At 45.7% G+C, this 22081-nt stretch overlaps 1 protein-coding gene across 2 annotated transcripts in view; it reads left to right on the top strand.

The window, feature by feature from the left end:
- Nucleotides 1–515: 515 nt before the first annotated feature.
- Nucleotides 516–22081, top strand: part of LOC106608148 (disks large-associated protein 2) — a 65314-nt gene continuing 43748 nt past the window's right edge. For both annotated transcript variants that reach the window (XM_082977034.1, XM_082977035.1), the window contains exons 1-2: nt 516–1721; nt 19412–19638. In XM_082977034.1, coding sequence (XP_082833160.1) covers nt 594–1721; nt 19412–19638 — 1355 coding nt within the window. In that variant the 5' untranslated portion in view covers nt 516–593. The remainder of the gene's footprint in view (nt 1722–19411; nt 19639–22081) is intronic.

Below are 22081 nucleotides of genomic sequence, written 5' to 3'. Positions count from 1 at the left end.
GAGGGGCACAGCAGGCTCCTATACAGCTTCAATAAAGTGAATATTTTCAATATTTGATCACTCTGTTGTTGCAGAGAATTTCCCTGCACAGCAGGAATTCCAATTGGTAGTGTATTAGAGGTTTAAAAAGGTTTCTAAGTTTGTAATTTCCACTTAAATGTCATACTTGATTTGCCCTAACCAAAAATGTATCAACCTCATTAAATGTATCAACCCCAACATTAATTATAATCCACATAATAATTCACATTTCCTGCTGCTTAGAAACTGGTCAAATTAAGATCCTACATCTGTATGTACTATATCTTCAAAGTAAATCATCAAAATCTTTATTGGATTTCATGAGATTGTAAAGATACACTTCCCCAGCTCTCTTGCTGCCGTTTTTGAAAGCAGCTGAAGAAACAATTGAGATTTGGAGCTATCATTTACTGCACCTGCATAAGGTGACTGAATGCATTTACACAAGTCTGAGCATTATTCTTATTACTCTCTCTCTCTGTGTATTTCTGACAGACCAGCAGTATTCCCCTTGGTCCCCGTCTCGACACTTCGATGAAGGCAGACGCCACCCCGTCCCCCCAGCTAGGAACATGAAGGGCTTATCGGGCGGTCGCTCCCAGCACCAGATCCTGTCGCCCCACGGGTTGGACCAGTTCGACTACCCCCAAGACATCCATGGCATGGGCCACCATGGTGGAGCCTCCGACTCACGCCACACCTCCTACCTGCTCAGCCCCACTGAGAGCTGCCCCATGGACTACCACCACCGCTACTCACCACGCAGCTCCATCCACTCAGACTGCATGATGATGTCCCCCGTCATGATGGCGCCCTCGTCAGTCGGTGTTGGCCCCATCGATCACGTTTCCAGCAGCACCTTCCCCAGAATGCACTACAGCACCCAGTACTATGACTCAGCCACGCGGGACGACTGCGCCGCCATCACTGCCTCCGCCACCTCCCATGCTGCTGCTGCTGCCACTGCCGCTTCCGTCTTGCAGTACCAGGGCAGCGGCAAGAGCAACCGCATCCCGGCCAACCTGCTGGACCAGTTTGAGAAGCAGCTGCCGCTGCATCACGATGGCTTCCATACCCTGCAGTACCAGAGGGCGTCCACCACCACCACGGAGCAGCGCAGCGAGAGCCCCGGACGCATCCGCCACCTGGTCCACTCCGTCCAGAAGCTTTTCACCAAGTCCCATTCCCTGGAGGGATCGTCCAAGATGAACGGCACCAAGGGTGAAGGAGGAGGAGGGGGACACCACGGCGGCTCCCAACACGGCCACCACGGAGGCTCCAAGCACGGCAGCAAGCGGAGCAAGAGCAAAGAGCGCAAGGCGCACCGCTCGGGGGGCGCGGGCGGCTTCTGGAGCGCTGACGACAACCTGGACAGCGACAGCACCTACCGCACACCCAGCGTCATGAGCCGTCACCACGGTGACTACGCCCATGCTGCCCACTGCTACCCGGACTCCATGCACCACAGTCACTTTGGGGACATGTCCCTCAAGACCTCGAAGAGCAACAACGACGTCAAGTGCTCGGCATGCGAGAGCATGGCCACGGCTCCGGAGGGGAAGTTTATGAAGAGAAGTTCCTGGTCTACGCTGACTGTCAGCCAGGCCAAGGAAGCTTACAGGAAGTCCTCCCTTAACCTAGAGAAACCCATGATGCACACAGACCTCAAGCCCTCACTACGGGCCTGTCACTATCTGCAGGTGAGTGGTGTTCAGAGCCATGGCTCTGTGGTGTGTGTGTGTGTGTGTGTGTGTGTGTGTGTGTGTGTGTGTGTGTGTGTGTGTGTGTGTGTGTGGTGTGTGTGTGTGTGTGTGTGTGTGTGTGTGTGTGTGTGTGTGTGTGTGTGTGCACGTGTGTGTGTGTGTGCATGTGCTCACTGATACTGCTGAACAAAGATGTTGAACCTTGCCCAAAGCTTACAGTAGCTTTTATGTTGTATGTGGAATAATTCAATGTAACATATGACAGAGGTAATATAATAATTTCCCAATTTATCGTATCACACATCCAAATATATTACAAACAATAGCAGCCATTGATCTCATTGATTCTTAGAAAGAACCTCCTGAGCAAAACATAATGATGGATGCATCAGTCAGCCCAGTCAGTAAAACCTCCTTGATTGAACCTGTCCTTTTCTATTCTCAGGGGAACAATTCCAGCTCCTATGTGTGAGGCCAATATACTTTATCTGTGATTCCCCATTGTGAGTTCTCTGGGGGAGCTATTGTCTATTTAGAGCGATCAATTGAGGGAATCAATGTCATTGAGGAAGAGACTGTAGATAATAGGGATGGAAGCTTCCTTGGATAACCTTCTCTATCTTGTGGGCAACTCCTGCTGTTTTTCAAACACCATGGATCTTTTTCAAGCACACACGCACAGAGAGAGAGAAAGAGAGAGAGCGATCTAAAGTAAAATACACTCACCTGACATAACACACAGCAGCAATAAATGATGCTATTTCCAAGTTTGACACGTTTGGGGTTTCAGACTGTTAACCTACCTACCATGGTATAGGCTACGGCTTTCATCTTTTAATAGTTTGATTTCTACCGCAATAACGCTGAATTGCAGAAGTGTCTAACGCCTTGACATATTGGATTTGTGTAAAGTACACTTCAATAGAAGTTTATATAGATATTATTATTCATTATAGCTCTTTGTTGGACACTAACAATCTTCTGAGATAGTGTTGTAAGATGATCAGGGATCGAGTTGAGGGTAGCGCTATTCACAAAATAAAAGAGACGCGCAATCGGTGTTTACTGTACGTGGCTTTTTATTTTGTGAATAGCGTATACCGACGTTTATTTTTTTAACCAATACATCCCTAATTGTAATCTTGCAATGTCAGGAAATGTGATGTCTAACGCATACATAAAGACCTTTAGGACCAGAGGTATCTACATGCAGGTTATTCTACTCTACACCGAGTGTACAAAACATTAAGAACACATGGTCTTTCCATGACATAGACTGAATCCAGGTAAAAGGAAGGTGTTCCTAATATTTGGTATACTCAGTGTATAGTCAGTGACCTAATCCTGATATGTACAGGTTAGTCTATATTCAGTGATCTAATCCTGATAAAATACAGTTTAGTCTATATTCAGTGATCTAATCCTGATAAAATACAGGTTAGTCTATATTCAGTGATCTAATCCTGATAAGATACAGGTTGGTCTATATTCAGTAATCTAATCCTGATCAGATACAGGTAGGTCTATATTCAGTGATCTAACCCTGATAAGATACAGGTTAGTCTATATTCAGTGACCTAATCCTGATAAAATACAGGTTGGTCTATATTCAGTGATCTAATCCTGATAAGATACAGGTAGGTCTATATTCAGTGATCTAATCCTGATAAAATACAGGTTAGTCTATATTCAGTGATCTAATCCTGATAAGATACAGGTAGGTCTATATTCAGTGATCTAATCCTGATATGTACATGTTAGTCTATATTCAGTGATCTAATCATGATAAGATACAGGTTGGTCTATATTCAGTGTTCTAATCCTGATATGTACATGTTAGTCTATATTCAGTGATCTAATCCTGATAAGATACAGGTAGGTCTATATTCAGTGATCTAATCCTGATATGTACATGTTAGTCTATATTCAGTGATCTAATCCTGATAAGATACAGGTAGGTCTATATTCAGTGACCTAATCCTGATATGTACATGTTAGTCTATATTCAGTGATCTAATCCTGATAAGATACAGGTTGGTCTATATTCAGTGACCTAATCCTGATAAGATACAGGTAGGTCTATATTCAGTGACCTAATCCTGATAAGATACAGGTTGGTCTATATTCAGTGATCTAATCCTGATAAGATACAGGTTGGTCTATATTCAGTGATCTAATCCTGATAAGATACAGGTTGGTCTATATTCAGTGACCTAAGCCTAGTAGAAGCAGAGGACTCAGAGGGAGGACAGTGATTGAGAAACGCTGGGCTCTAGATTAAATGTTGTGAGACTCGTCCGTCAACTGCTTCTTCCAAGGGCAGTCATTATGCTAACAAGATCCAATAAATGTCTGCTGCACCTGCTGTAGAAACGGCAAGACCACATCAAGACGATGGAGGTGAAGCCTATTGTGTAATAAAGTGATACATTCAGGCCAAAGGTGAGTGTTTGATTGCATTACTTTCACTCTAGGCCTTACTGTTGCTTCAGTCACCCATCCTTCTGTATTATTGTGGGAGTGATATCCCCCACAATATAGGCATTGATTGAAGCTCAATATTAAATTAAAATCTCCCCACCATCATATCTAAACCAATATGACACCAATCTAGATGAAAATTCGCAAATCAACTTGATTGGAGGTACACAATACACTCCCCGCCTCTCATCATGAGCCGTCTGGCTGTTACAGAGAACCACATACCAGATTATTTAACATGGTTGTTAGCAATTGAGTTTTAAGAGTATTTTCTGCACCTACCTAGCTCAAATTCGAGACATCGGATTAAAATGAGACTACAGCATCCATAAAGTGACTATTTGATTTAAGAAACGTCGGATTGACTAAGTTTGTCAAATGTATAATTTATTGCTCTCACATGCTAATTTCTGTTCATTAAGAACCAACGATGTGCTACCTTTTTGTAGCATTTCTGACCATGCTAACATCTTTTCAGCTGAATCTCAGAGTTCTACAACTGGAACCAACAACTCAGTTGCTGCTTCTCACCAGTCAGATGAGAAGCAAGCCACAAGCAAAGGAACGGAATTTAGCTAGATAGGTATATTTGGTTTGCATCTTTTTTCAAAAAGGACTAAAAATCAGGAATCAAAGGTGAAACCTTCAACTACAGTGTGTTTATCATATGGCTGTTTATCAGTGAATCTGACCAATACAGTTTTTTTTTTTTACATTATCACAGGTGGAAGGCCTACACAAGTATTGCACCGATATTGATACAGCAAATGTGATGGGATAGTCTGGAGCCTGGTAGAGAGGTAGACTGGGCTGAATCTGACAGTCTTCTGTACCGAGCAGATGTTTCTATCCTATCCATTCATCCACATGGCTTTTGAAGTTAGATTTAGACCAAGTATTCTCAGTAACACATCTGAAGGTCAAGCTGGTGTCCCCTGGTGATTTGCACCAGTCATTGTAACAAATGATATCCCCAGGGCCTAAACACCCCAGCATCCATGTGCTTAGAGAGTGTGACACACCCGTCCCCTGTCTGTCTGTCTGTCTGTCTGTCTGTCTGTCTGTCTGTCTGTCTGTCTGTCTGTCTGTCTGTCTGTCTGTCTGTCTGTCTGTCTGTCTGTCTGCTCACCATGCAGCGTTATGGAGACGGATTAGGGTAATGGTCTGCATCCCTGTCCGGTGGGCGTGCTTCAACATCTGGCGCCGTACATGCACCCAGTAATTGTAATGAATAAGCTGTCAAGCCTTACATATATATTTCTCCCTGAGTGCTCGCTGGCTGGGGCGATCTGCTAGCCACACTCAATAAAGTTTGATGGAATGGCTTCTTCTGTCCAGCTGTCATCTTGTGTGTCTAGCACAGCTCAGGCACAGGTGGCAGGACTTTGATTCTTTCACATTATAAACTGGGTGGTTCGAGCCCTGAATGCTAATTGGCTGACAGCCGTGGTATATCAGACCGTATATCATGGGTATGACAAAACATTTATTTGTACTGCTCTAATTACGTTGGTAACCAGTTTATAATAGCAATAAAGCACCTCTGGGGTTTGTGGTATATTGCCAATATACCACGGCTGTCACGTCCTGACCAGTAAAGGGGTCATTTGTCATTGTAGTATGGTCAGGGCGTGGCAGGGGGTGTTTGTTTTGTGGGGTTTTGGTTCTAGGGGATTTTGGTTCTAGTTTTCTATTTCTATGTTTCATTTTCCATGTTTGGCCGAGTATGGTTTCCAATCAGAGGCAAGTGTTTTTCGTTGTCTCTGATTGGAAGCCATACTTAGGCAGCCTGTTTTTTGGGGGGGGGGTTGTGGGTGGTTGTTTTCTGTATAGTCTGTGAAACTTACGGAACTGTCGTTTTGTCGTTTTGTTAATTTTTTTTATTAAGTGTTCACTTTAAATAAGTATAAGAAGATGAGCACAATACCCCCTGCGCCTTGATCCCCTTTCATCGACGCTTATGACAGAACCACCCACCAAAAGAAGACCAAGCAGCGGGGTAAGGAGCAGGAGAGGAGGTATCTCGAGTCATGGACGTGGGAGGAGATCCTCGATGGAAAGGGTCCATGGAGCCAGGCTGGGGAGTACAAGCGCCCGAAGGAGGAGCTGGAGGAAGCGAAGAGGGAACGACGGAATTACGAGGCGTTGTATCCTCCTATTCAGGAGGTGAAGAGGCAGCCTCCCAACATTTTTTGGGGGGGGCATAAGGGGAGTTTTGCTAGGTCAGGGGGGAACCCTGACCAAACGTCCCGGGCATTTCAGAGGGAGCCATGGAGGAAACCAGAGCCGGTCGGGGAGTCAGGAGCGCATGACGATGCAGGATTCCGGAGAAAGGGACTGGTGGAAAGCGCACGACGGAGCAGACGCACAGAGGGAGGAGCTAGGCAGTATGGAGGAAGGCGCACACCGTTGCCCATACGTACTCACAGCCCGGTGCGGTCGATACAGGCTCCTCAACGTTGTCGTGTGACAGTTAGCGGGCAGCCAGGAAAAAGTGCGCCGGCTCAACATATCTGGCCTCCAGTGCGGCTCCTCGGCCCAGGATATCCTATGCCTGCTCCACGCATGATAGCCTGCATTCCCCAGCACAGCCCAGTTCATCCTGTGCTAGCGCTTCGCCCTTGCCGGGCTAGAGTGAGCATTGAGCCAGGACGGGTTATGCTAGCTGTAAGTGGCAGACCTCCAGTGAGAATCCTGGGCCCAGGATATCCTACGCCTGTTCCATGTACGGCAGCCTGCATTCCCCAGCACAGCCCAGTTCATCCTGTGCCAGCGCTCCGCCCTTGTAGGGCTATAGTCAGCATCGGGCCAGGACGGGTTGCTCCAGACTGCCGGTGCGCCTCTACGGCCCAGTGTGCCCCGTGCCCGCGCTGCGCACCCAGTCTCCTGTGAGTCTCCCCAGTCCGGGGAGACCGGTCCCAGCTCCACGCAGGAGGCCTCCAGCGATGCTCCCCAGTCAGGAGCCTCCAGCGACGCTCCTCCGCCCGGAGCCTCCAGCGACGCTCCCCAGTCAGGACCCTCCAGCGACGCTCCTCAGCCCGGAGCCTCCAGCGACGCTCCTCAGCCCGGAACCTCCAGCGACGCTCCTCAGCCCGGAGCCTTCAGCGGTGGTCTGCAGCCAAGAGCCTTCAGCGGTGGTCTGCAGCCAAGAGCCTTCAGCGGTGGTCTGCAGCCCAGAGTCTTCAGAACGGGAGCTACACCCAGAGCCAGAGCCACCTCCATAGTGGGAGGATTGGTGAAGGGGGGGTGTAGCACAGGAACCGTCGTTGACGGTGGCCACCCTCCCTTCCCTCCCTTTAGGTTTGGGGTTGTTTTTGTGGGGTTTTTTGTTTTGAGGTGCAGTCGGGGTCTGCACCTTTGGGGGGGTACTGTCACGTCCTGACCAGTAAAGGGGTCATTTGTAATTGGTAGAGCATGGTGTTTGCAATGCCAGCATGGTGTGTGCAAGCCAGGGTTGTGGGTTCGATTCCCACGGGGGGCCAGTACAAACAAAAAAGTTTTTTTTTAAATGCATGAAATGAAAATGAAATGTATGTATTCACTACTGTAAGTCGCTCTGGATAAGAGCGTCTGCTAAATGACTAAAATGTAAATGTAATGATGTAATTGTAGTATGGTCAGGGCATGGCAGGGGGTGTTTGTTTTGTGTGTTTTGGGGGTTTTGGTTCTAGGGGATTTTGGTTCTAGTTTTCTATTTCTATGTTTCATTTTCCATGTTTGGCCGAGTATGGTTTCCAATCAGAGGCAAGTGTTTTTCGTTGTCTCTGATTGGAAGCCATACTTAGGCAGCCTGTTTTTCTTTGGATTTTGTGGGTGGTTGTTTTCTATATAGTCTGTGAACCTTACGGAACTGTCGTTTTGTCGTTTTGTTAATTTTGTTTAAGTGTTCACTTTAAATAAATATAAGAAGATGAGCACTATACCCACTCCGCCTTGGTCCCCTTTCATTGATGCTTATGACAACGACTAAGGGCTGTGTCCAGGCACTCCACGTTGCGTCGTGCAATGAACAGTCCTTAGCCGTGGTATATTGGCCATATACCACACCCACTCAGGCCTTATTGCTTAATTAGAGACCCTGGGTGCCTGTGGCATTGGCTTTTTTGTCGTTTATCTCATTAATGCAATGTTATGGTTTACATTTTTACTATGAGAATTATTCCATACCCACACAACCGGAAACTCCCTCCCTTCCTCTACTGTTAAACAGTCTGTTTAAGGGAGCAAACCCAATGTATTAGATGGTGGGGACTAACAAAAAGAAAAGCTGTTATCTCAATGTGTGTCAAACTATTCTGAGCATTTTAGTGTTAATCATTCAAGATAGTCCATCTTAGTCTCCTAGCAACTTTTAACTCACCAGTCTGTGGGTGTTGATAAAATGTATACCAACTAATGGCACCAGACCTTTTCTAGCCTAATCGAACCCAGTGGCGCAGCCAAGCGCCTCTTCATTCAGGTGTAACAACATCCACTCAGAGAAGAGACAGGGGAACGCTAACGAGCTAGCGCTGGGCTCTCATGAGCAACGCCTGCCTTGTTAACCACTGCCCCAGCTGATCAAAGACAACGCATTAGGAGAAAAAAATAATACCTTTGCTTTATTGCTGTCTTTAAGCATGATTAATTTAGTTTCCACACAATCACTGTATTTTTATTCAACTCTCTCTTGTGGGAACGGAGAAAAGCACAAACAGCAGATTAGTGTGCATGATAGTTTTGCTGATAGAGCTTTGAAGTGAAGATATAAGCAAGCCAGCTAATTATCCTGTTGGCTTGCCAAGTCAGGCATTGCTGAGGAGATTTGCGTTTTTTTTTTTTAAAGCTTAGCCTCTTTCCTCTCTTGTTAAGCAGTTTGACACACCAACATGTCCGCTTAGGTCACAACAGCAGTCTGTCTGCAATTGCCTTTTGACCCAATGCTTTAGGAAGTGTTCATCAGTATTCACCTTGTATGTAATTAGCTACATTGAATTAGATTTTCCTGATGAATGTTTTTATTTGCTGTTTCCCTCCCTCACTAATCAACAAGGCAACATTGTACTTGAGCGGTACAGGAATGTGTAGCACATGGCATCCGTACTGCCTTTCTGAGACATAGAATTATTGTTGCTCCGGATTCAGAAATGCCTTGTCTTTACTGGGTCAGTGGTATTGACAGTGATTTTTTTTTGTATGTTGTGGAACGGTGAGGAAGGTTGTGCGTTCACGCCCTGGTTGGGGTGGAATTTTCACTCTGTCACATATGCAGCTTCCTGTAGGATCCGTATCACCTCTTCTCTGAAGTTACGTGACCAGATGTTCTTTTGCTCTATACAGATTATATGCAAGAATGGAGCCGTTTATAGATCAGGTTCATGTCCACCGATGGCTGCATTTAATATGTGAGTGAGTGAGTGAGTGAGTGAGTGAGTGAGTGAGGTTACCTCCAGGAACAGAAAACCCAACATTCATCCTACTCTGCTCTCTCTGATAGCAGCCCAGGGACTGTTAAGGGGAAATAACCAGACAGGGCCCATGATTGGTTGGGGTGAGTAACTGGCAGAGGTAGACCACTAGTGCCCCAGGCTGTTGTTCTAAGAACCACTGCTCCCCTTGTCCACTGGGAGCACAGCGTGATGTTATGTTATACATACAGTACATGCGCCTGATCATTATACTGGACAGCTACAACATATGTGTGTCATCATTAATTTGATTGGTCGTTGATGGCTAATTTCATGTCAATGCCAAAATGCATTGAAATAAGTATGTGTAAGATATATGTTTAAAGTGTCTGAGATCAAAATGAATGTCCTTGTACTGTATGAATATGATCATCCGTCTTAGAGTACTAGAAAATATTTCCAATTCGCATGTACTGTCTACTAATGTGGATTGACTAGAACATGCGTTATTAAACTATTAACCTTCTTTGATTTCACCAATTAGAGCTAATTGTACAGTAAATTAGCTGCTTTGTTTTGGTGTGGAAATGTTTATGGCAAAGCAACACCATGTAATTAACAACGATCCCTTAATCACTATTAATTGTTCTGCCGTTCGTCGAACGACTGTTACAGTCGAGGCTACGCCGTTGCATATGCATGATGTGTTAATGTCGCTCGTTTATCTGCAGTTGCTATGGCTGCAACCTACACACTTGCCTACATTGGCCTTAAAATGAGTGTGGAGGATTCGGGAGGAAGACATGGTGTTATCCATGACTTTATTACTCCCCTCACTGTGCTGTGTAACACTCTTCATCCTATAGCTGACCCTGAGACCTCTGGATTTTCAGTAAAAGTTTCATATTTATACAAACAGAACATGCACCACTTGTCTATGCTTGGTAACTGCTGTTGGGGTCCATGGCAAAGACAATTGCTGGACAAGCATAGACAAGTGGTGCATCTCAATAAATGAATGTTCTGTTGGTGTAAATATGAAACTTTTACTGAAAATCCAGAGGTCTCAGGGTCTGCTATAGGATGTTCTATAATCAGCGCAATTTCCTTTTGTCTTGATGAACACTGCGGATACTATGAAAGCCATATGCTTTCTGAATTGTATGTAAAAGTATGTAAAATAAAAATAGGTACTTTAAATCACATTGTCCTGAATATTTGGATATTAATAACAGTAAACCATAATTTAATTTCAGATGTAATTGCATCGTTTCCTAAGAATAGTAGCAAGATTAATAAACTTGTCTGCCGCTAAAATGAATAATTTGTCTCTAACTACAGTACATTGTGTCAACGTAAAAGTTACAAGCACAGCCTCAGGTGAATGAATGGCAGCAACTGTAGGTAAGGTTCAATCAAACCCACACTGTGCCTAGACCGCAATTGTGTGAGAAATCCCATTGGTCCTGCTTCACAAGAATGTATGAACAGGTTGAATGTTGGTCTGTCTCTGCCCTAACAGTCTAACAGGGCAAAGTGGAGCTAGGCCTCCCTGTAGATTAAACAAGCATTTCTTTCCCACTCATTTTACACCCCTCCTCTTCTCACACTAAGCCCATCTCACTGGCACTCGTCACTCTGACGGGCTTGCAGTGTCATTCACTGTGTGGATGGCTTGGCAATCTGTGATGAGATGGAATTCTACAGGCCTCACATCCATCCCCTAGGAAGTTTGACTCCACTCACTGGAGTTTAGACCTCAGAGCCATGCTGTACAAGAGGGGATTACAAGGGGGAAGGGAATTGGCATTTGTATTCATCCCTACGGTACACCATCTCTACAAAAATTTAAATTTGGTAAATGTATTGTGTAATCTGGTAAATGTATTGTGTAGTACTAAGTAATCTGGATTACTAAATAGAATGGTGCCGGAGAAGATGGCTGATGTTTTACGTGCTCCTAACCAACTGTGTTCATTTGTTCGTTTTTTTGCGTTGTTTGTAACTTATTTTTTAACATATTATGTACATAATGTTGCTGCTACCATCCCTTATGACCGAAAATAACTTCTGGACATCAGAACAGCAATTAATCACCACGAACTGGTAGAAGCTTTTTCTTTTAACGAGTCCGACGAGTCCGACATGAAGGATATACTGCTTTCCCGGGAACAGGCCCAAATCCCCGTCATTTGCGTGAAGATAAGACGGAGAAAAAGGGCGCGGAGGTTGGGCTGCCTTCTGAGAATTCATAGCCGAGTGAGTAAAATCCCACTGCTATCCGATCCACTGGCAAATATGCAATCATTGGAAAATAAAATCAATGACCTAAGAGCAAGATTAAACTACCAACGGGACATTAAAAACTGTAATATCTTATGTTTCACCGAGTCTTGGCTGAACGACGACATGAACAACATACAGCTGGCAGGTTTTACACTGTATCGGCAGGATAGAACAGTGGCCTCTGGTAAGACAAGGGGTGGTCTATGTATATTTGTAAACAACAGCTGGTGCACGGTCTCTAAGGAAGTCTCAAGATTTTGCTCGCCTGAGGTAGAGTATCTATTGGTAAACTATAGACCATACTTTCTACCTAGAGAGTTTTCATCTGTATTTTTCATAGCTGTCTACCACAGAGCTATGCTGGCTCTAAGACCACACTCAATGAGCTGTATACCGTCATGAGAAAACAGGAAAACGCTCAACCAGAGCTCCTTGTGTCCGGGTACTTTAATGCAGGGAAACTTAAATCCGTTTTACCAAATTTCCACCAGCATGTTAAATGTGCAACCAGAGGGAGAAAAAAAACTCTAGACCACCTTTACTCCACACACAGAGATGCGTACAAAGCTCTTCCTCACCCTCCATTTGGCATATCTGACCATAATTCTATCCTCCTGATTCCTGCTTGCAAGATAAAAGTAAAGCAGGAAGTACCAGTGACTCGGTCAATAAAAAAGTGGTCAGATATTTTAATTTATTTATTTCACCTTTATTTAACCAGGTAGGCTAGTTGAGAACAAGTTCTCATTTACAACTGCGACCTGGCCAAGATAAAGCAAAGCAGTGCGACACAAACAACAACAGAGTTACACATGGAATAAACAAACATACAGTCAATAACACAATAGAAAAAGTCTATATATAGTGTGTGCAAATGAGGTAAGATAAGGGAGGTAAGGCAATAAATAGGCCATAGTGGAGAAATAATTACAATTTAGCAATTAAACACTGGAGTGATAGATGTGCAGAAGAAGCTCGTCTGGAGGTTAGTTAACACAGTGTCCAAAGAAGGGCCAGAAGTATACAGAATGGTGTCGTCTGTGTAGAGGTGGATCAGAGAATCACCAGCAGCAAGAGCGACATCATTGATGTATACAGAGAAAAGAGTCGGCCCGAGAATTGAACCCTGTGGCACCCCAATAGAGACTGTCAGAGGTCCGGACAACAGGCCCTCCGATTTGACACACTGAACTCTGTCTGAGAAGTAGTTGGTGAATCAGTCAGTTGAGAAACCAAGGCTGTTCAGTCTGCCGATAAGAATGTGGTGATTGACAGAGTCGAAAGCCTAGGCCAGGTCAATGAATACTGCTGCACAGTATTGTCTCCTATCGATGGCGGTTATGATATCATTTAGGACCTTGAGCGTGGTTTAGGTGCACCGAGGACCAGCTCGGAAACCAGATTGCATGGAGAAGGTACGGTGGGTACGGTGGGATTCGAAATGGTCGGTGATCTGTTTTGTTAACTTGGCTTTTGGAGACCTTAGAAAGGCAGGGTAGGATATAGGTCTGTAGCAGTTTGGGTCTAGAGTGTCTCTCCCTTTGAAGAAGGGGATTACCGCGGCAGCTTTCCAATCTTTGGGGATCTCAGACGATACGAAAGAGAGGTTGAACAGGCTAATAATAGGGGTTGCAACAATTTTGCCGGATAATTTTAGAAAGAGAGGGTCCAGATTGTTTAGCCCGGCTGATTTGTAGGGGTCCAGATTTTGCAGCTTTCAGAACATCAGCTATCTGGATTTGGGTGAAGGAGAAATGGGGGATGCTTGGGCAAGGTGCTGTGGGGAGTGCAGGGCTGTTGACCGGGGTAGGGGTAGCCAGGTGGAAAGCATGGCCAGCCGTAGAAAATTGCTTATTGAAATTCTCAATTATCGTGGATTTATCCGTGGTGACAGTGTTTCCTAGCCTCAGTGCAGTGAGCAGCTGGGAGGAGGTGCTCTTATTCTCCATGGACTTTACAGTGTCCCAAACATTTTTGTAGTTTGTGCTACAGGATGCAAATTTCTGTTTGAAAAAGTTAGCCTTTGCTTTCCTAACTGCTTGTGTATATTTGTTCCTAACTTCCCTGAAAAGTTGCATATCGCTGGGGCTATTCGATGCTAATGCATTACGCCACAGGATGTTTTTGTGCTGGTCAAGGGCAGTCAGGTCTGGAGTGAACCAAGGGCTATATCTGTTCCTGGTTCTACATTTTTTGAATGGGGCATGCTTATTTAAGATGGTGAGGAAAGCACTTTTAAAGAATAACCAGGCATCCTCTACTGACGGAATGAGGTCAATATCCTTCCAGGATACCCGGGCCAGGCCTGCTCGCTGAAGTGTTTCAGGGAGCGTTTGACAGTGATGAGGGATGGTCGTTTGACCGCAAACCCATTACGGACACAGGCAATGAGGCAGTGATCGCTGAGATCCTGGTTGAAGAAAGCAGAGGTGTATTTGGAGGGCAGGTTGGTTAGGATGATATCTATGAAGGTGCCCGTGTTTACGGATTTGGTGTTGTACCTGGTAGGTTCATTGATAATTTGTGTGAGATTGAGGGCATCAAGCTTAGATTGTAGGATGGTCGGGGTATTAAGCATGTCCAAATTTAGGTCACCTAACAGCACGAGCTCTGAAGATAGATGAGGGGCAATCAATTCACATATGGTGTCCAGGGCACAGCTGGGGGCAGAAAGTGGTCTATAGCAAGCGGCAACGGTAAGAGACTTGTTTCTGGAAAGGTGGATTTTTAAAAGTAGAAGCTCAAATTGTTTGGGCACAGACCTTGATAGTAAGACAGAACTCTGCAGGCTATCTCTGTAGTAGATTGCAACTCCGCCCCCTTTGACAGTTCTATCTTGTTGAAAAATGTTATATTTAGGGATGAAAATGTCTGGGTTTTTGGTGGCCTTCCTAAGCCAGGATTCATACACGGCTAGGACATCTGGGTTGGCAGAGTGTGCTAAAGCAGTGAATAAAACAAACTTAGGGAGGAGACATCTGGGTTGGCAGAGTGTGCTAAAGCAGTGAATAAAACAAACTTAAGGAGGAGGCTTCTAATGTTAACATCCATGAAACCAAGGCTTTTACGGTTACAGAAGTCAACAAATTAGAGCGCCTGGGGAATGGGAGTTGAGCTAGGAACTGCAGGTCCTGGATGAACCTCTACATCACCGGAAGAACAGAGGAGGAGTAGCATAAGGGCATGGCTAAAGGCTATAAGAACTAGTCGTCTTGTACATTCAGAGCAGAGAGTAAAAGGAGCAGGTTTCTGGGCGTGGTAGAATAGATTCAAGGCATAATGTACAGACAAAGGTACGGTAGGAACTAGAAGCACAAGCATTTCGCTACACTTGCATTAACATCTGCTAACCATGTGTATGTGACCAATAAAATTTGATTTGATTTGATTTAGGATGTGAATACAGTGGAGGTAAACCTAAGCATTGAGTGACGATGAGAGATGTACTATCTCTAGAGACACCATTTAAACCAGGTGAGGTCACCGCATGTGTGGGAGGTGGAACAAAAGGGTTAGCTAAGGCATATTGAACAGGGCTGGAGGCTCTACAGTGAAATAAGACAATAATCACTAACCAAAACAGCAATGGACAAGGCTTATTGGCATTAGGGAGAGGCATGCTTAGCCGAATGATCATAGGGTCCAGTGAGTAGCTAGGCGAGTTGGAGGCATGGCGATTCAGACAGCTAGCGGGCCGGGGATGGCAGGCTAGCAGAAGGGCCTTAGAGGGACGTCGCGACGGAAGAAGTCTGTTGTAGCCCCCTCGTGCGGTTACGTTGGAAGACCAGTCGTGATGGATCAGCAGGGCTCCGTGTAGTAAAAGGGTCCAGGCAATTGACAAAATAGGTATAGTAGCCCAAGAAATTGGCTGATGGACCTCTTCAGCTAACAGTCCGATATGCTCTAGACAGCTAGCGGGCTGCAGCTAGCAGGCTAGCAGATGGGCATTCAGGGAACGTCGCGATGGAGGAGCCTGTTGAAAAAAACCTTCGGGCAGATTACGACGGTAGTCCAGTTGTGATGAATAGGTGGGGCTCCGTATCGGCAGTAAAAGGGGTCCAATTGGCAAAATAGGTATTGTCTCCCAAGGAGTGGCTGATGGACCTCTTCAGCTAGCCGAGAGATGGGCTAGCTCCAGGCTAATTGGTGCTTGCTTCAGGCTAATTGCTGCTTGCTTCGGGACAGAGATGTTAGCCAGGAGTAGCCACTCGGATAGCAGCTAGCTAGCTGCGATTATCCAGGTGAAAAGGTTCAGAGCTTGCGGTAGGAATCCGGAGATATGGAGAAAAAGAAGTCCGATGTGTTGAATCGCGCTGTGCAGACTGGCAGGAGTTGTCCGGGCTAAAGGTTAGCTGATGAACTCTAGCAGTGGCTTGCTGACTACTAGCTAGTAGCTAGTTAGCTGGCTAGCTTCTGTTGGGGGTTCCGGTACTAAAGTAAAGAAAATAGCAGATCCATACCACATTGGGTGAGGTGGGTTGCTGGAGAGTATGTTGAAGTTGAGGTTAAGAAAAATATAAAAAAATATATGCGAAGAAAAAAGATATACACACGGGACATGACAAGACGAAGACAAAGACGCCTGACTGCTACGCCATCTTGGTTTATGAAGCAGACGCTGACGAAGCAGACGCTAAACTACAGTACTGTTTTGCTAGCACAGACTGGAATATGTTCCGGGATTCTTCCGATGGCATGAGGAGTACACCACATCAATCACTGGCTTCATCAATAAGTGCATTGATGACGTCGTCCACACAGTGACTGTACGTACATACCCCAACCAGAAGCCATGGATTACAGGCAACATCCGCACTGAGCTAAAGGGTAGAGCTGCCGCATTCAAGGAGCGGGATTCTAACCCGGAAGCTTATAAGAAATCCCACTATGCCCTCCGATGAACCATCAAACAGGCAAAGCATCAATACAGGACTTAGATCAAATCGTACCACACCGGCTCTGATGCTCGTCGGATGTGGCAGGGCTTGAAAACTATTACATACTACAAAGGGAAGCACAGCCGAGAGCTGCCTATTGATACGAGCCTACCAGATGAGATAAATTACTTCTATGCTCGCTTCGAGGCAAGTAACACTGAAACATGCCTGAGAGCATCAGCTGTTCCGGACGACTGTGATCACGCTCTCCGCAGCCGATATGAGTAAGGCCTTTAAACAGGTCAACATTCACAAGGCCGCAGGGCAAGACGGATATCCAGGACGTACTCCGAGCAGACGCTGACCAACTGGCAAGTGTCTTCACTGACATTTTCAACTTCTCCCTGTCTGAGTCTGTAATACCATGTTTCAAGCAGACCACCATAGTCCCTGTTCCCAAGAACATTAAGGTAACCTGCCTAAACGACCACCGACACGTAGCACTCACGTCTGTAGCCATGAAGTGCTTTGAAAGGCTGGTCATGGCTCACATCAACATCATTAACGGAGAAACCCTAGACCCACTCCAATTTGCATACCGCCTTAACAGATCCACAGATGATGCAATCTCTATTGCACTCCACACTGCCCTTTCCCACCTGGACAAAAGGAACACCTATGTGAGAATGCGATTCATTGACTACAGCTCAGCATTCAACACCATAGTGCCCTCAAAGCTCATCTCTCAACTAAGGACCCTGGGACTAAACACCTCCTCTCTGCAACTGGATCCTGTACTTCCTGACGGGTCTCCCCCAGGTGGTAATTGTAGGTAACAACACATCCGCCACACTGATCCTCAACACGGGGGCCCCTCAGGGGTGCGTGCTTAGTCCCCTCCGGTACTCCCTGTTCACACATGACTGCATGGCCTTGTACGACTCCAACACCATCATTAAGTTTGCCGATGACACAACAGTGGTAGGCCTGATCACGGACAGTGACGATACAGCCTATAGAGAGGAGGTCAGAGACCTGGCCGTGTAGTGCCAGGACAACAACCTCTCCCTCAACGTGATCAAGACAAAGGAGACGATTGTGGACTACAGGAAAAAGAGGACCGAGCACGCCCCCATTCTCATCGACGGGGCTGTAGTGGAGCAGGTTGAGAGCTTAAAGTTCCTCCTCAGGAGACTGAAAAGATTTGACATGGGTCCTCAAAAGGTTCTACAGCTGCACCATTGAGAGTATCCTGACTGGTTGCATCACTGCCTGGTATGGCAACTGCTTCGGCCTCTGAAGGCAAGGCACTATAGAGGGTAGTGCGTACGGCCCAGTACATCACTGTGGCCAAGCTTCCTGCCATCCAGGACCTCTATACCAGGCAGTGTCAGAGGAAGGCCCTAAAAATTGTAAAACACTCCAGCCACCCTAGTCATAGACTGTTCTCTCTGCTATTGCATGGCAAGCTGTACCAGAGCGCCAAGTCTAGGTCCAAGAGGCTTCTAAACAGCTTCTACCCCCAAGCCATAAGAATCCTGAACATCTAGTCAAATGGCTACCCAGACTATTTGCATTGCCCCCCCCCACCACTTTTACATTGCTGCTACTCTCTGTTATTATCTATGCATAGTCACTTTAATAACTCTACCTACATGTACATATTACCTCAATTACCTCGACTAACCGGTGGCCCCGCACATTGACTCTGTACTGGTACCCCACTTTATATAGCCTCACTATTGATATTTTACTGCTGCTCTTTAAATATTTGTTATTTTTATTTCTTATTCTTATTTTATTTTTTGTATTTTATTTTGTTGGTATTTTTAAACTGCATTGTTGGTTAGGGCTTGTAACTAAGCATTTCACTGTAAGGTCTGCCTACACCTGTTGTATTTGGCGAATGTGACAAATAAAATTTGATTTGATTTGATACTTGTATCATGTAATGTTTTTGGAAAAACGTTTAGCTTATTACACTGAGCATATCTTGCCACCATTGAGGATAGTTTCTCTGGAGTTGTTTCTGAGAAATATGTAATGCTATTCAGCTGCTTATACACATCGAAAAGTGCTTTGGCTAAACAACAAAACATTTAATATTAGAGAAAGATGAATAAAACAAAAAGGGCTTGGGAGTAGGAGTATAATGTTATGAGCAGTGAAACTGGTTAATTAGAGTAGCTAGACCCTTGGGGAGTGAGGGGCGAGTCTGAGGGGAGAACATAAGCTGGGGATGGGGATCATTCTGCTCCAGTCAGTCCCTGTGTGTGTTAGGGGAAAACTCTTCCTCAGTTGACTCTGAGTCAGCTCTTACACTCTTTTGGCAGCCGGGCCCCATTGTACTAGCAGATAACATAACTGCTTAGAGAGCAGTCGCACAAGGCTGAGATTTTGTCTCAGGGGTACCCAGAGGCATCCTCTTCTGGTCAACACCTCACTTGTTTCTCCAGTAGAAGTGTGTGTGTGTGTGTGTGTGTGTGTGTGTGTGTGTGTGTGTGTGTGTGTGTGTGTGTGTGTGTGTGTCTGTGTGTGTGTGTGTGTCTGTGTGTGTGTGTGTGTCTGTGAGAGAGATGCAAGACAGAGTACAGTACACCTGTGCAGAAAGTTGGATCTATGTGACTCACTGACAGAGGTGGGCTGTCTGCTGCAGGTGCCTCAGGATGAGTGGAGTGGATACCCGGAGGACGGAGACAAGGACGAGGAGATCCCATGTCGACGGATGCGCAGCAGCAGCTACGTCAAAGCCATGGGAGAGGTAGACAATGACTCTGGTGGCGAATCTGATGGCAGCCCCAAGACCTCACCCCAGAAGGCCATCCGACCCGATGCCCTCGTCCTCAAATCAGTTATGCAGAGGCCCCACATAGACCCCCAAAGGTAGGCCCATCTTAATGTCTCAACTAGAGCTACTTGTGGTATTCAATAATGCATTGTCACTAGATCATTGTTATGGTGTCTGTTTTAGCACACCCTCAGCCTCATAAGTCACTCCTGCTTGAGTCAATCCTCACCCATGAGGTATGAGGCTGAGGATGTTCTAAAATGGACACCGTACATGTCAGCCTGGTCTTATAGACTAGACGTAATATACATTCTTAGGAAATAAAAGTGCTATCTTTAACCTAAAAGGGTTCTTCAGCTGTCCCCATTCGAGAAATATTTGAAGAGCCCTTTTTGTTTTCCGGTAGATCCCTTTTGGGTACCATGTAGAGCCGTTTCTACAGAAGGTTCTACATGGAACCCAAAAGGGTTCTACCTGGAACCAAAAAGGGTTCTCCTATGGGGACAGCCGAAGAACCCCTTTGGAACCCTTTTTTCTAAGAGTGTAGTAAACGTAAATCCAGGACACTCAAATGAGTATGATATGCTACGTTTCGTATGGTTACATGAGACAGAAGGTTAATTAAGGCAAAAATGAAAGTAGGGTGGATGGGTAGGCATATAACACAAATGTCTAGCAACCCAAAGGTTGCGTGTTCAAATTTCATCACGGACAACTTTAGCATTTTAGCAACTTTGCAACTACTTACTACTTTTTAGCTACTTTGCAACTACTTAGCATGTTAGCTAACCCTTCCCCTAACCATAACCCATTAACTTAACCCTTTAACCTAACTCCTAACCCTTTACCTAGCCTCGCTAACATTAGCCACCTAGCTAACCTTAGCATTAGCCACATAGCCACTAGCTAGCGTAAGCCACAACAAATTGTAATTCGTAACATATCGTATGAACTGTAATTCATAACATATCATATGAAATGGATGACGGACATCCACGAATGAGTTACATACCATACAAAACGTAATATATCATAATAGTTGGAGTGTCCTGGATTTACATTTACTAATGTTGCGTGTGTAATGCGTACGCTAAGAATCGGGAAGCAAGTACAGGGAGTGAATTTAATAAATAACGGAACATGGAACAAAACCAGAAACACGAGTAGTGTACAAACATGAAACACAGAAACAGAGTCAATAACGCCTGGGGAAAGAACCAAAGGGAGTGACAGATATAGGGGAGGTAATCAGGAAGATGATGAGGTCCAGGTGGGTCTCATGAGGCGCAGGTGTGCGTAACGATGGTGGCAGGTGTGCGTAATAATGAATAAACTGTAGAGCCAGCTGAGGCGCGGGAACCTGTAGGGCCGGCTGAGGCGTGGGAACCTGTAGGGCCGGCTGAGGCGCGGGAACCTGTAGGGAGGGCTGAGGCACGGGAACCTGTAGGGACGGCTGAGGCACGGGAACCTGTAGGGCCGGCTGAGGTGCGGAAAGGGAACCTGTAGCCGGCTGAGGCGCGGGAAGGGAACCTGTAGCCGTCTGAGACACGGGAGCCTGACGAGCCGGCTGAGGCATGGGAGCCTGACGAGCCAACCGAGGTGCGAGAACCTGTAGGGCCAGCTGAGGCGCGGGAACCTGTAGGGCCGGCTGAGGCGTGGGAAGGGAACCTGTAGCCGGCTGAGGCGCGGGAGCCTGATGAGCCAGCTCAGGCATCCCCGGTTGCCCGGCAGCGGAACTTGGACCCGACGTCACCAGTAAAAAAAAATCCCTGTTGCTTCCCCTTGGGGAGGCGTTATTCTGTAACATGTACGCTAAGAATCGGGAAGCAAGTACAGGGAGTGAATTTAATAAATAACAGAACATGGAACAAAACCAGAAACACGAGTAGTGTACAAACATGAAACACAGAAACAGAGTCAATAACGCCTGGGGAAAGAACCAAAGGGAGTGACAGATATAGGGGAGGTAATCAGGAAGGTGATGAGGTCCAGGTGGGTCTCATGAGGCGCAGGTGCACGTAACAATGGTGGCAGGTGTGCGTAATAATGAATAAACTGTCGATGTCGAGCGCTGGAGAGGGGGAGCGGGAGTAGACGTGCTAATAACCTATCCACAGCTGCCCGACTATATGTGATAAAGTTCAAATCTAAGGCGCGCACCCAACCCTAACCCCCGCTAATATAGAACATATGCTTTAGGCTACAGTCAAAGACAGCAGACTGATTTTTTTACAGGGGGTACAGGATTTAATTTTTTACCCAATTTCTTTTTATACTTTTAGACATTTTGGTAGGTTATATAATTAGATACATGCAGCTTCTGTTGCTCTAGAAGACTAATTAAAGCCTTTCTCACCAGAATAATGTCATAAATAGATTGAATAATTCATTCTATCTAGTTGACATTGTTAAAGTTTTCCCTGTCATCTCTGCTTCTTTCGCGGAGCAAAGACGTTTAGGGACCAGGGAGAAAATGCAATAATAAAACAAAGACTAGAACATTTTCGGTGCAAAATTTCCAAATGACATCAGTTTGAC

The sequence above is a fragment of the Salmo salar genome, chromosome 06 (genome assembly GCF_965601325.2).
Source record: "Salmo salar chromosome 06, fSalSal1, whole genome shotgun sequence".
In the NCBI taxonomy this organism is placed as follows: domain Eukaryota; kingdom Metazoa; phylum Chordata; class Actinopteri; order Salmoniformes; family Salmonidae; genus Salmo; species Salmo salar.
This window is presented reverse-complemented; position numbering and strand designations above follow the sequence as displayed.